The 12184-nt window shown below is 38.6% G+C and overlaps 2 protein-coding genes across 2 annotated transcripts; both read left to right on the plus strand.

The window, feature by feature from the left end:
• Positions 1 to 1528: 1528 nt before the first annotated feature.
• slc67a1 (solute carrier family 67 member 1) lies at positions 1529 to 11970 on the plus strand. The gene is made up of 10 exons (XM_084730301.1): positions 1529 to 2071; positions 3720 to 3817; positions 3980 to 4125; positions 5170 to 5302; positions 5861 to 5973; positions 9794 to 9904; positions 10848 to 10948; positions 11078 to 11179; positions 11388 to 11508; positions 11730 to 11970. The coding sequence occupies exons 1-10, from the start codon at positions 1910 to 1912 to the stop codon at positions 11915 to 11917; spliced, it is 1275 nt and encodes a 424-aa protein (XP_084586427.1). The 5' UTR covers positions 1529 to 1909; the 3' UTR covers positions 11918 to 11970.
• Positions 6036 to 7824, plus strand: LOC146332564 (uncharacterized). Its single transcript, XM_084730410.1, has one exon. It carries the CDS (start codon positions 6560 to 6562, stop codon positions 7763 to 7765), a length of 1206 nt encoding a protein of 401 aa, XP_084586536.1. The 5' UTR covers positions 6036 to 6559; the 3' UTR covers positions 7766 to 7824.
• Positions 11971 to 12184: the final 214 nt, after the last annotated feature.

Below are 12184 nucleotides of genomic sequence, written 5' to 3' on the forward strand. Positions count from 1 at the left end.
ATTCTTTACTTCTTTATGATGCATTATAAAATTATTATAATGTATTAGAACCATGCGAATTATAACACACTATGATCCTTACAAAGATGTACAAAAATGTCAGTGACTGACCAACAATTATGAGGTATCATGATATTTAACCTTTTCAGTCATTATAAAATGCTTTATAATGTGTTAGGATTATTTTTTATAAAAAATACTGAAAATAGTAAGAAAAGCTGTGAAAATTACCCAGAGCAAAAGCAAAGATTTAAACAAATATCATTTGTGTAGCACAATTTTTAAGGACACAGTTCATTATTTCTGTTTAATCTATAAATTTCATTGAAGATACAGAGACTTTATTCTAGTCAAAGATCAAAACAGGCTAAGCACATACTTAAATAACCATTTCATCCTTTGAGAACGTGGACAGGTTCAAGTCTTTGGATCCAGATGTCAGTCATAATTATTGGAATGAATCATCCTTACCTGTCACCTCTTGGATTCTGCCACAGGAGGGCATTAAGAGACTGCCTTGATCTGCCTTTCAGCAGATGGAGCCTTTCATATTTTTCTTTGCCATACTGTAACAGACCTCAGTGTCACTGTTTGATTAAAGGAAGGCGCTTCAACCATACAGGCATCACTCTGAAAATAATCCCGTTTCACCTCCATGACACAATGTAATGATGATCTGTTCATCCTGCAGAGGAGTAAAGTAGGCTATGAAGTCCTCTAACTGACCTCAAAACATGAGGATTTTCATCCATTTTACCACATTTGAGCACAGACTTGTTTATTTTTATCAAGTACAAATCTGAGATATTTCAGCAGCAGACTGTTGGACACAGTTCTGAACATAGACTCTGAAGGAGCAATAAAATAATTTCTACATTTAAAAAATATTTTTTAAATAAATATTTTGTGTAGCCGTTTAATAAGCCAGATAATATATAGTGAGTGGCTCATTATAGCAAAATAAACCCTGATTTACATACATTTCTCTTGTGATGTTATTTCACATAACTAGGAAAAAGCATAAAAAAACAGGCTGTGAAATTATTCCAAAGGACATACACGTTCTTGGATGGGAAATTGAGAACCTCTGGATTAAACTACCCAACAGTAGTCTATAAAAATAGTTAAAATTAGCTCCCTGTTGCCCAGCTAACTATATGAACCTTTTAGCTGTTAGCTATATAAAATTTATTACATGCTTTGTTCGTCCTGCATTATCCTGTCAGGCTTTATTTCACAATAAAGACCTGCTCGATATACATTATCCCTTATACAGTTTACATGTTAATGCATCAGTAATAATGATCCAATAATTGAATATAAGATAAGTGAATTTTGATCATATTTTTGAAAAAATATTTTTTTAATTCTCTTTTTCTTTTAAGTTATGTGTTTTTCCAGGTAAGGCAAACTTATTCAGCCACTGTTTCATAAAAAATAAAAATAAAAATAAAAAAAAGAACTGAAATGAACTCGTAAGCACGAACTCAGAACAACTCCAAAGTACGATCTTGGTATTAGTTCATGAACGCATCACTGTAGAAAACTTCCTGGTGGATTCACTTTCGTTTATGTTCGCTAAGATCATAATGACAGTCACTTAATCAACCTGAGCTCACGGACAGGTCCAGGCATTTGTCCGTTATGGATTTTAATTCTTCGTTACTACTGTTAGCTAACATGTAGCCTCCCTGGTAACGCCTCCCTGTCGCCTCTGTGCTCGGTTCCAAAGTACAAGTGCAGGTTAGCTAGTTTATATGAGAGTTCATCAGGTCAGAGGTGATTTTTCCGGTGAAGTGACACATTCGTTACATCACAGTTTGATTCTCCCCAACGGTTAGCTTTCTTTCGGCGGTTCGGTGAGGTAACGATAACGTTAAGTTAAGGTGTGTTTTCTGCAAGAAGCAAAATGAGTCGAAGAGGAGAAACAACCGCTGAATCCTCCAGAGCTTCTTTTTCCTCTCAGACTGACGTTGTAGAGCAACGACAGAGGGCGAAAATTATTTTCGTCGTTTACATAATCGCTGCTTTGGATATCACATGGATGTTTTTGCAGTTTTCTGTAACCCCGGTAAGTGTTTCTGTTAAGTCAGAGGAGCAGGAAGCCGAGGTTTCCGTGCCTGCAGTGAATGTTGGTCGTGTCTAGAAGGGAACTCTACATTTGTGAAACTCTCGCGAGATTTGTCCACATTTTTCACATACATGTTTTAATGTCTAATTATTCTACAATATGCCTGAATTGTGGTCAAGATCTGCGTATTCTTCGGAACAGAAAAACGCTTGATTTGGGTTAACAAAAGGTCTGAGTTAAAACGATCACTCTCGCGAGATCTGTCGCGGGTCTGGGGTTGGGCTTCTAGATACGACTGTTAGATGAAAACAGTCGCGGAATAGCTCATTGTGAAGAACTGGAAAATTGTATTTAATCATCCAAGTTGTTATTATCAATGATGACAGATGGCCTGTAGCATTCATTAAATATGTAAGAGTGATCATATATGTACTACGTCACATCCTTAAAGAGTAGATATATTCCAGTACCGAGCAGCACCCAACATCCTTGTCTATGAGCACTGATGCAAAAAGTTAGATCCTTTACAGTGAAGAAATTCTTAATTACAAGTAAAAATCCTGCGTTCAAAAAAGCACCTACGTGTAATCTGCATAATGCACTTAAGTTTAGTTGATAAAACTGCTCATTATTTCACTCGCATCGTTATGTCATCGTTATATAAGGATATTCAGTGGTAGACGAGCTATTCAGAACTATCACTTTAGTAAAAGTACCATTACCACACCGTAAAAATAATCAGTTACAAATAAAAGCCCTGTATTGAGAGTATTACCCAAGTACAGTGTTTAAGTAATTAGGATATTGAACTTAAAGTATTAAAAGCAGTCCATGAAAGTGTTCTCTGGCTGTTATATTATTATATATTATATCATTAAATGTTTATTACCCATGTATTTAAGTATAAGCAGGATTTTGCTGTTGTAGTTGGTTGAGGTGGAGCTCATTTTTAATGATTTCTCATTATGTGCAATATAGATTAATTTGTGATTATTTTCTCCATTAAATGACTGATTGTTTGGTTTCTACAAGTACTGAAAATAGTAAGAAATGTCGTTTCATTGACCCCGAGCCCAAAGCGACAGCTTCACAATGTTGGTTTTGGCCAACCAACAGTCCAAAAAGTCCTCAAAAATTAATAAAACTGCTTAAAATAATTGAAAGGAAAAGCAGCAGATCTCTACAGGCTGGAACCATGAATGATTATACATTTATTTCTTTTGTCAGTCAACTAATTGATTAATTGACAAACAACAACCCAAATGATCCATTTAACACGGCACTTTGAACGAGTTCTTCACACACATTATGCATTAAGGTGCAGGGGAAAATTCATTTCTGCCTCTGCTCCTACCATCATCACAGCCACTGCCCTCCACAAATATCTCTGAAAGTCACATTCATCAACTACAAATTGATAAAAATGGTAAAATAAACATAGTGAAAACACGCATTGATTGCTGTGGGTATAAGGGAATTTGCAATTGCATTCACATTAACAATTTAGAGGTGATGATAAAGGGTTTAGGTACCTTGAACATGCTTGAATTTACTCTAGAACTCTAGATCATGCCTGCACCAAGCATGTCTTCATTGTATACAGATTCTGTGAATTTAAATGGCTTGTTCTTGTTATGTCTCTCTATAGTATTTGGCAAAGAAACTGGGCTTCGACACCTTGTGGTTTGGTTATCTACAAACCACAGTAGGTGTAATCCAGCTGGTCGGGGGTCCCATGTTTGGAAGGTAAGTACAAGGTGATGATAACATACACCCACTCCCACAGAGCTGCATGCACGTTTTACCTTGATGTTTTGCAGAAGTTGCTGTTTTAACCAGTATTAGCGACCCGCACCGTTGTTGTCCAGCAGAAAACTTGTGGTTTCTGCGTTGTGTTGTTGTCGGCAGGTTTGGAGATCTTTTCGGAGCACGAGTAGCCTTGTCTGTGGCGTGTGCTTCAACAGTTGTTTTCTTTCTGCTGCTGGCCATAGCAGACCATCCTGCCATGCTGTTCATCCACAAACTGCCCACAATCTTCATGCATGTCCTGCCGTGTAAGCGCCACTCATTTACTCGTCATCCTCACCCTGGATTATTATTTGCCACAGATTAGTCATTCATTGTTGAATTTTAGTTTCTTCCCTTTCTTCCTCTGCTGACTTATTTGTGACTTTCTATTTTGTAGTTATGGTGGTGGAAGAACTGCCGCTTTGCTCCACAGGAGCCTTTAGAATCATCAAAATATTAAAGGTCCTTGAAGTAGCTTTAAAGGAATATTCCCAAAAAATGTACAGATTTTTTCCTTGAAATATTTTATCTTTTTTTACCTCATGATATTTCAAGTTTATTCTCAAAAATGTCCTAATGTGCCTCTATAGCCATATTCATGCAGGACTAGGGGACGTCTAGTAATTTGTAATAATTACAAACTTCGAACATCAGACAATTTATTATCCCAAGTGGGAAACTTAACTTGCAGTCAGGGCACAAGAAAAAAAAAACAGCACAAATAAAAACAACACCAAACAAACCAACCAACCCGAGTATAGACAGACAAAAAAAAACAGAAATAAATCCTGTACATATTACATACAGAATACAATTAAGGGTTATTGCACAAGGGACAAAAGACTTTTTAGTCCTATTGCTCTTGAACTCTAAATTTAATCTAATTCTGAGGGAAGGATCATGGAGATGCTGGTTAAAAATATCCGTCACAGAGGTCGTCTGTGAACTTAATCCTGTGTGAATCTGCCATGTCCATCATTTGTAAAATAAAAAGTCCACCGCACACCACTATATCTAACCAAACACAGAGGTCATATGATAATATTAGTCCCATGCAAATTGGTATCTCTTGATTTGGGGTTGTATTTTTTTAATATCTGTTTTCTGGAACAAGTATGAAATCAGAATACTAGAATATACTAGAAATATTTAAGATAGTTACGAGGTTTGCCCCTGTGCACTGCTCTACTGTATGACCTGAACTGTCTGATCAAATACCATTTCAACTTTATTTTATTTTTATTTATTATCCTGAAAATATATGTAGTTAAACGTCATGTTTGTTTTTTTCGTCCCTCTCCTTTCTGCAGCGTCTCAGATGGTTGTAGCAGACCTGTCAGAACCTGAAAAACGGGCAGATGCTTTATCCAAACTTGGTCTGTGTTTTGGCATTGGTATGATAGCTGGCTCCACGTTGGGCGGCCATCTTGTCACACGCTATGGGTGAGTGTCACACAGTGTACGTGTGTCGCGTGCGTGTCTAGACTGAGTGAGTGAGTTATATGAGTCGGGGTTTCAAAAGCCCTCAAGAAAAAGTGAGGTGGCTCATTGTTGAAGCATTTTTTGAATCATTGCTTTAACAGCAATGTGTCTTTCTAGGACTCATTACCCAGGTACTCAGGATAAACCACAAACCTCATTGGGAATAGTTTCATGTAGAAACTATTTTTCTATCTACTGAACTTCACCCGCCAACCATATCATCATGCTAGCTAGCACAGTGGTGCTAACGCTACAGCTCAGCCAAGAAACTGAAAAATAAACTGTTGATAAATACAACAATTTATACAGGGGCAAGTAAAAATTGACTTTTTGCAATTAGATTTCAGACCCACTAAACATTAACATTGAACCTGGTATTATCACTTTAACTAAACATGGAAATGCAATGAAAATGATGATAGACTTTGAAATGTTTGTAGAAGTACGACACATATATATGTTGTATCTATATTAAACCTAAAATGTCCACATAATTCTGCTTTACTTTGGATTTCGCAGGGAGACATTCACTGCATGTTTTGGCGCAGCAGGGAGTGCCTTCAGTTTACTGTTGGTTTTAAAGTTTATCCCAAAAACGACCAAAGTTCAAGCTCCAACAACCACCAAAGACAGTAAGACACACTTCCATCTTCTACACCTAACTATGATGTTGTCAGCTGTTTGGGAATCAAATACTGATATTAGGACTGATGGCACACAGGCATTAGGAAGTAGGGTGCAGCCAGTGTTTTGGATCCAGCTGAAGTCCAACTGAAATCATATTAGTCAAAAACAATGTCAGTGTTTTTAAAACTTTATTTGAAATAGTTTAAAATTGTTTGTGTGACTGTGTGTGTGTGTTTGACTTGATGTGATTTGTGATCATGTTACTGTCCACCTTTGTGGTGCGTGATTTTTTTTACTCCAAATCCAATTTATGTACTTTTAAACATTTAATTACTTCATGCCAATTAATCATAACAGTGAGGGAGGAGAGACAGCAGGAGATGAAGAACAGAATGCTCTGGTCTTTGATCTCTGACATTCTGTTGGAATGTGATGTCATATATATGATCCCATATATGTGATAAAGATTCTTTTTTTCAGTTATATAGCACAGTGAACAGAGTGAGATATTATCAAAGTATCAGACCTCTGCACATCAAATCTTTTTGAAACCCGGTGTTGGACATTAACTGGAGGAAGTCAACAGTAGAGATGGAGGACCATAACAATGTCTGTCCTGATGCTGAGCAAAAATTTCCCACCATGCAAAAGGAAAACGAAGCCCCCCTGATAAAATATGTGATCCTGAAGAGAAGATTTGAGTCTCTGGTGACTGATGCTGAGAAGTTCAAATTAGAGCGGCGAAGAATCCAGAGGATCATCAAAGAAAGAGACCAACTAAGGGCGGAACTGGTCCAGTGCAAAAATAAATTGGTGGTGTCTGGTAAAAATATCAGAATCCAAGAAACGGATCTGAGGAGGATGCGCAAGCAGAATGAGGATCTCAATGAAGAACTTGAATTAACGAGGAGGGAGCTGCAGTCGATGAGGCAGGCTGCTGCCCACCAGAGGGCCGAGCAGAAAAACCTGAAGGAACAGCTGGAACAGGTGACCAAAGAAAGAGACAGCCTGAATGAGAGGTGGCAGAGCAGCAGAGCCGAATGCTCCGAGCGGGGTGAGAAAATCACCAACCTGCAGTCAAGCCTGAACAGGAAAGACAGTCAACGCAGAGAGCAGACGCAGCAGCTCCATGACCTCAAGCAGGAGAACCAGCTGCTTGAGAGGATCAAGAACCACAAAGAACACGATGTCAAGAGACAGATGCGGGAGCTCCAAAAGTATGAGGAAGGAATCCACAGGCTGAAAAAGAAGATTGAAGAGCAAATATGTCAAAAAATAACGACCCAAGAAAAACCTTGCCTGCCATTCAGCAGAAACACAAGCCAGCAGGTGCCACACCCACAGGTGGAGTCCTTACAGACGAAGCTGCTCGCCCAGGCTGAAGAGCTGAAGAAAACACAGGCGCAGTGTGAGCAGCAGAAGCAAAGTCTGAGTGAGGTCGCTGTGGACTTCCATCTGTGCCAGGTGACCGTCAGAGATCAGAAAGAGCAGCTCAAGGCGCTAACAGCAGAGAGGGACATGTACAAAACCAAGACTGAACAACTGTGGATGGAATTAGGCGACACGAAAAGGGAGCATTGCGGTGAAAACCAGCAGAAGGAGGCGTCCAAGAGCCAGTTTCAAATGCCACCTGTGTCCCCAAAGCTCCCGCTGATGACCAGAGACAAATTCAAGCCTTCCCGTCTCCCACCAATATCTCAGAGTGCGAAGTCCAGTAAAATCCATGTCCAAACTGAACTGAGGGTCATAGGCACAAAACTTAATCCTGTTCCCAAGCCTGCTGCCAATGTACAGTGACTAACTGTATGTTGTACTGTGTGTAACTGTATGTAACAATAAAATTGTCTCAGACCCAAAGCTTTTACATCTTCAGTATGTGTGTTCATTAAAACTAGTGTGTTGTTTGCAGAGATAGACAACCATGAGCTGGGTTTTTGGGTTGTTCACATGTGTTACATTAGTTTTAAGATATTCAGGGTGGATGAAGTGCACAATCTTCACTCGTCATATGAACTGATGGGGTTTTTTTGTGTCAAACAGAATTGGAGTGGAGTTGGTGGATTGAAAGGTCAGGACCCCAGCAAGGGCATTTTTGTATTAGTCATAAATCAATATCTGTCACCTCCTGCTGAATAATAATTTTGAGCTGGTTTCATCTTACAACTGTAAGTTAACTGAACTCATGTTGAATAATTAGTTTAAAGTCTTATTTAAATTATGCAAAAAAAACAAAACAATTTCGTTAACTGAACTTAAGAAAACATACAATAAGCTTAAGATATTGAACAAAAAATGACAACATGCCATAAAACACTGAGTACATGTTTTTACAGTTCATTCAACTGTCAAAATATAGGCTGTGCAAAATGTATGTTCTTAATTGAAATAGGTGGTATTGGATTTATACTTTTTAGTGAAATGAAGTAGGAAAAAAAGTCAGTGTGTTTGTGTCAAGTGAACATAAAGTGTATTTTTTTGCAGTCAAGTTTTTCATATATTTTTATGGGGAAAAAATACAGGGCTTACATGCAAAAGCATAACAAGCATTATTCGCTAGTGTGCAATACGAAACAGAGGCTACACATAGAAGTTCAAAATGAAAAAGCAGAAAAGGCTGCACCTAAATGCGTCTGTTGGCTGCCGTTCCATCCAGCACGGTGCCAAAAAAAATACCAAGAAAAATACCAGTCCATATCCTCAACGCCCCATCACTTCCCAACAACCGCCGTTGATAAAAATATAAAAAGAATAATATATAGTTAAATAAAAGAATAGATAAATACTACTAGTAATAATAATGATAATGCCAAATACCCCAAATACCACCCTCTCATATGCACCTGTCATGAAAAACATAAATAATGTAACATAGCATTTTATCTATCTCATATATAAATTAGAGGTCCAAACTTTTTTTTATCTATTAGCTGATATTTAGCACCATTTAATCTTGGTGCAGAAAGTTCCAGCGATAAAATGTAGAGAGTTCGGAGACTGCTGTCCAAGTGCTAACACTTTTTTAACCGCTGTACTTCCTGCCAACCAGAAACATCTTTCGACTACTTTTTAAAGTTAATGCATCAAGGAGCATCAATTTTGGACAGCAGGGAATATTCACTTGAAGTGCTTTGGCGAAAGTAAAGTTTTTATGTCATCATTTATGACAGTCCTGAACATTTGGTTTACAGTGGCCTGGATAGAGACCTGTGAAATTGAATCACTGTGAATGTTTTTTTTTCTTGTTTCTTTTTAGAGATTCAAATAGGTCTCTTGGCTGCCTTGCCAGCTGGAAAAACAACCGAGGCAATCAGAGCTTTAAAAATCGGGACGCTGTCTTCTTGTGGCAAAGCCAGAAAAATTGTGACTGAAAAATGAACACAAAAATGGCGACAAGTCAGTTTACAGAAATTACATGAAGAATGTTACCTGCCGCTGCACTTATGTTGACTGAAAAGGTTTTTTTTTTATGGTACTGCTGATTGTTTAGGGCAAAATAAACCTCCACTTTAACAGACAGTTGCTAACATAAACATAAAATGTCAGACTGAATTAACACCCAGAGCCAGATGAGAGGATCAATATTAATCAAATGTCTGTTCATTAAATGTGAAACTAGGGCAGGTTGGAGAATGATGATTAATTCGTTGAGTCTTAAGAAGGAAAAAAAGGTCATTTTATATCAAAAACACGATTTTTGCTATAGTTAATGCCTGTGTGCCTCACAACTCACAGATGTCTCTTAATGCTGAGATGAAATAATCTGACACACAGGTATTGTTTGTGCTGTTGTACATCAGTTTTTTTCTCTCTTTGAATTTGCTGCAGGTGATAAAAAACCCAAGTCGGTATTCAGTATGGGAGAGATCACAAGACTGATGAAGTTTCCAGGTGTGACGCGGACTTTTATTGTGAAGATCGTTGCAAGTTTGCCATCAGGTGAGAGTTTGTGTAACAAGAGATTTTGATCATTTTCAGACTGTTTACTGAATTACATTTAACGCTTTTCATCCCCATTTATTTTGGTGTGTAACACAAAAGATGCTGTGTGGATATTTTTTTTTCTCGTAATCTCTCTCTTGGACAATATGGACAATCAACAGTCAAAACTGATTATAAAGGCCTGATGTGTGATGCTTGTGATCCGCTGAACTGAGGATATGTTTTCACAAGTGATTATTTAAAGGGATAGTTCAGATTAGTTGCAGGGCGGTTGTATGGTGCACTACTCCATATTCAGTGTATTACCTGCAGTAGATGGCGGTCAACTCGCTCCCAGTTTGGTGAAGCAGCAGGAGTTTCTTTAAATCAGTTGAAGTGTACGCTATATTTAGAATATTTTCACTGCTTTACCTTGCTGTCAGGCCGCTTTTTCTGGAAGGAAACCACCATCATAGAAGCCAAAAATTGCTCTCTCCCAATTAGCCATTAGTCCATTGGTGAAATCAGTCATTTTACCTCACAGAAAATGAGAGTTACCAGTCAACTACTGCCTCGATCTGTTGGTTTGCTTGTGTTATTGTGTGACTTCTGAGTTTTTTTCAAATTCACCAAAGTCACACAATCACAAAAACAAACTAAATAATGGCAGCGGTGGACGAACAACTCCTGTAAAATGACTGTTTTTGCAAAAGTGAGAACAATATTTGGCTTATATAACAATGGCTTCCTGTTGGAAAAGGCTGTCTGACGGCAAGGTGAAATGGTGAAAATATTCTAAATATAGTCAACTGATTTAAAGAAACTCCTGCTGCTTCACCAAACTGGGGGCGAATCGACCGCCATCTACTGCAGGTATTGTGTAGCCTGGGTGTAGTAGATTTGCATTTAAACACCACTAAAACTGTAAGTCAAACTGAAATATTGTTCTTTATCTCCAAAGGCATTTTCCAGGTAATGTTCTCCATCATTGCATTGGAATTCTTCAAGCTGGAACCTGAGCAGAATGGTTATCTGATGGCATATTTTGGCATATCCCAAATGGTAAGTGTGACTGGAGCAGGTTGAAAGACAAGTTGTTGAAGGTTTCAGTGGCTCGTGTGCGTCGTGCGCTGCAGCTCAAGATGATATCAGACAGTAAGACGAGGTCAGTAACACCTGGTGTTTCCTCAGGTTATTCAGGGAGGAGTGATCGGTCGACTGACAGCGAGGTACTCTGAGAACTCCTTGCTGCTTCTGTCCGTCGGAGTTTCTTCTTTGGTGGGACTGGCTCAGGTACACACAAAAACACACGCATACATATCAGAGCAGATGAGTATTTAAAGTACTGTGCAGGATCTTTCTCTGTGGTTGTTCCAGCTAAATTGTGTCTCCAGGAACACGTTTTGTCATGATGACACACACACACAGACTCACAATGTGGAAACAAGCAGCCATGCTGTCACAGTGGGTGAAAATAATTCTTATTCCTTTTTTTCTGCAGGCTTACATGCAGAATGTGTTCCAGTTCTGCCTCACCGTCATGCCGATGATGTTTTCTCTCAGCGTGTTTAATGTCATCACAGACAGCATGCTCACCAAGAGTGTACCTTCCTCTGACACAGGTGAGGTCATCCTCTTCTGCTTTCAAAGACGCTCCTCCACAGACTTGAATTTTACAAAGCTGGGTTTTGATCACTTGATCACTTTGATCCCAAAAGGTGGGAAAGAACTAAACTGCTACAACTAAAATATCGGATGTTTCAGCAAACATTTCAAATAAAATTGAAAAATGCAGATATTTAAAGCCAGTTACATATTGAACCCACTTTGCTCTTGTACGCAGGCACGATGATGGGACTCTGTGCGTCTGTCCAGGCTCTGCTTCGCACCGTCGGACCGACCGCTGGCGGCTTCCTGTATGTGAACTACGGCATTTCCTCTATAGGATTAATCCAATTCGTTGTGAATATCGCTGTGTTTGTGTACCTGCTGCAGCGTCGCCTCCAGAAGACAACCGAGCAAAAGGAATGAAATCTCTTTGAAAACCTAGAGGGAGTGAAAATCACTGTTTTATTTTAGGAACAATGACCCGGCACGTATTTAAAGTTCTCTGTTGCAGCGTTTACAAGATGAGATTGTGAGTTCAGGTTGTTCCATTTCTTCTTTAATTCAGATATTTTTGCTCTATTGTTTAATCTTTAGTGGAAGTTCGGGACCAAACCACTAGATGGAAGCAAATCCTGTTTTATCTGATGATCCATTCATTCTTCAGGGTTCATCATTCACATTCAAATCAGA

Source organism: Lutjanus erythropterus, chromosome 1 (assembly GCF_056507025.1).
Source record: "Lutjanus erythropterus isolate fLutEry1 chromosome 1, fLutEry1.hap2, whole genome shotgun sequence".
Classification (NCBI taxonomy): Eukaryota; Metazoa; Chordata; class Actinopteri; order Lutjaniformes; family Lutjanidae; genus Lutjanus; species Lutjanus erythropterus.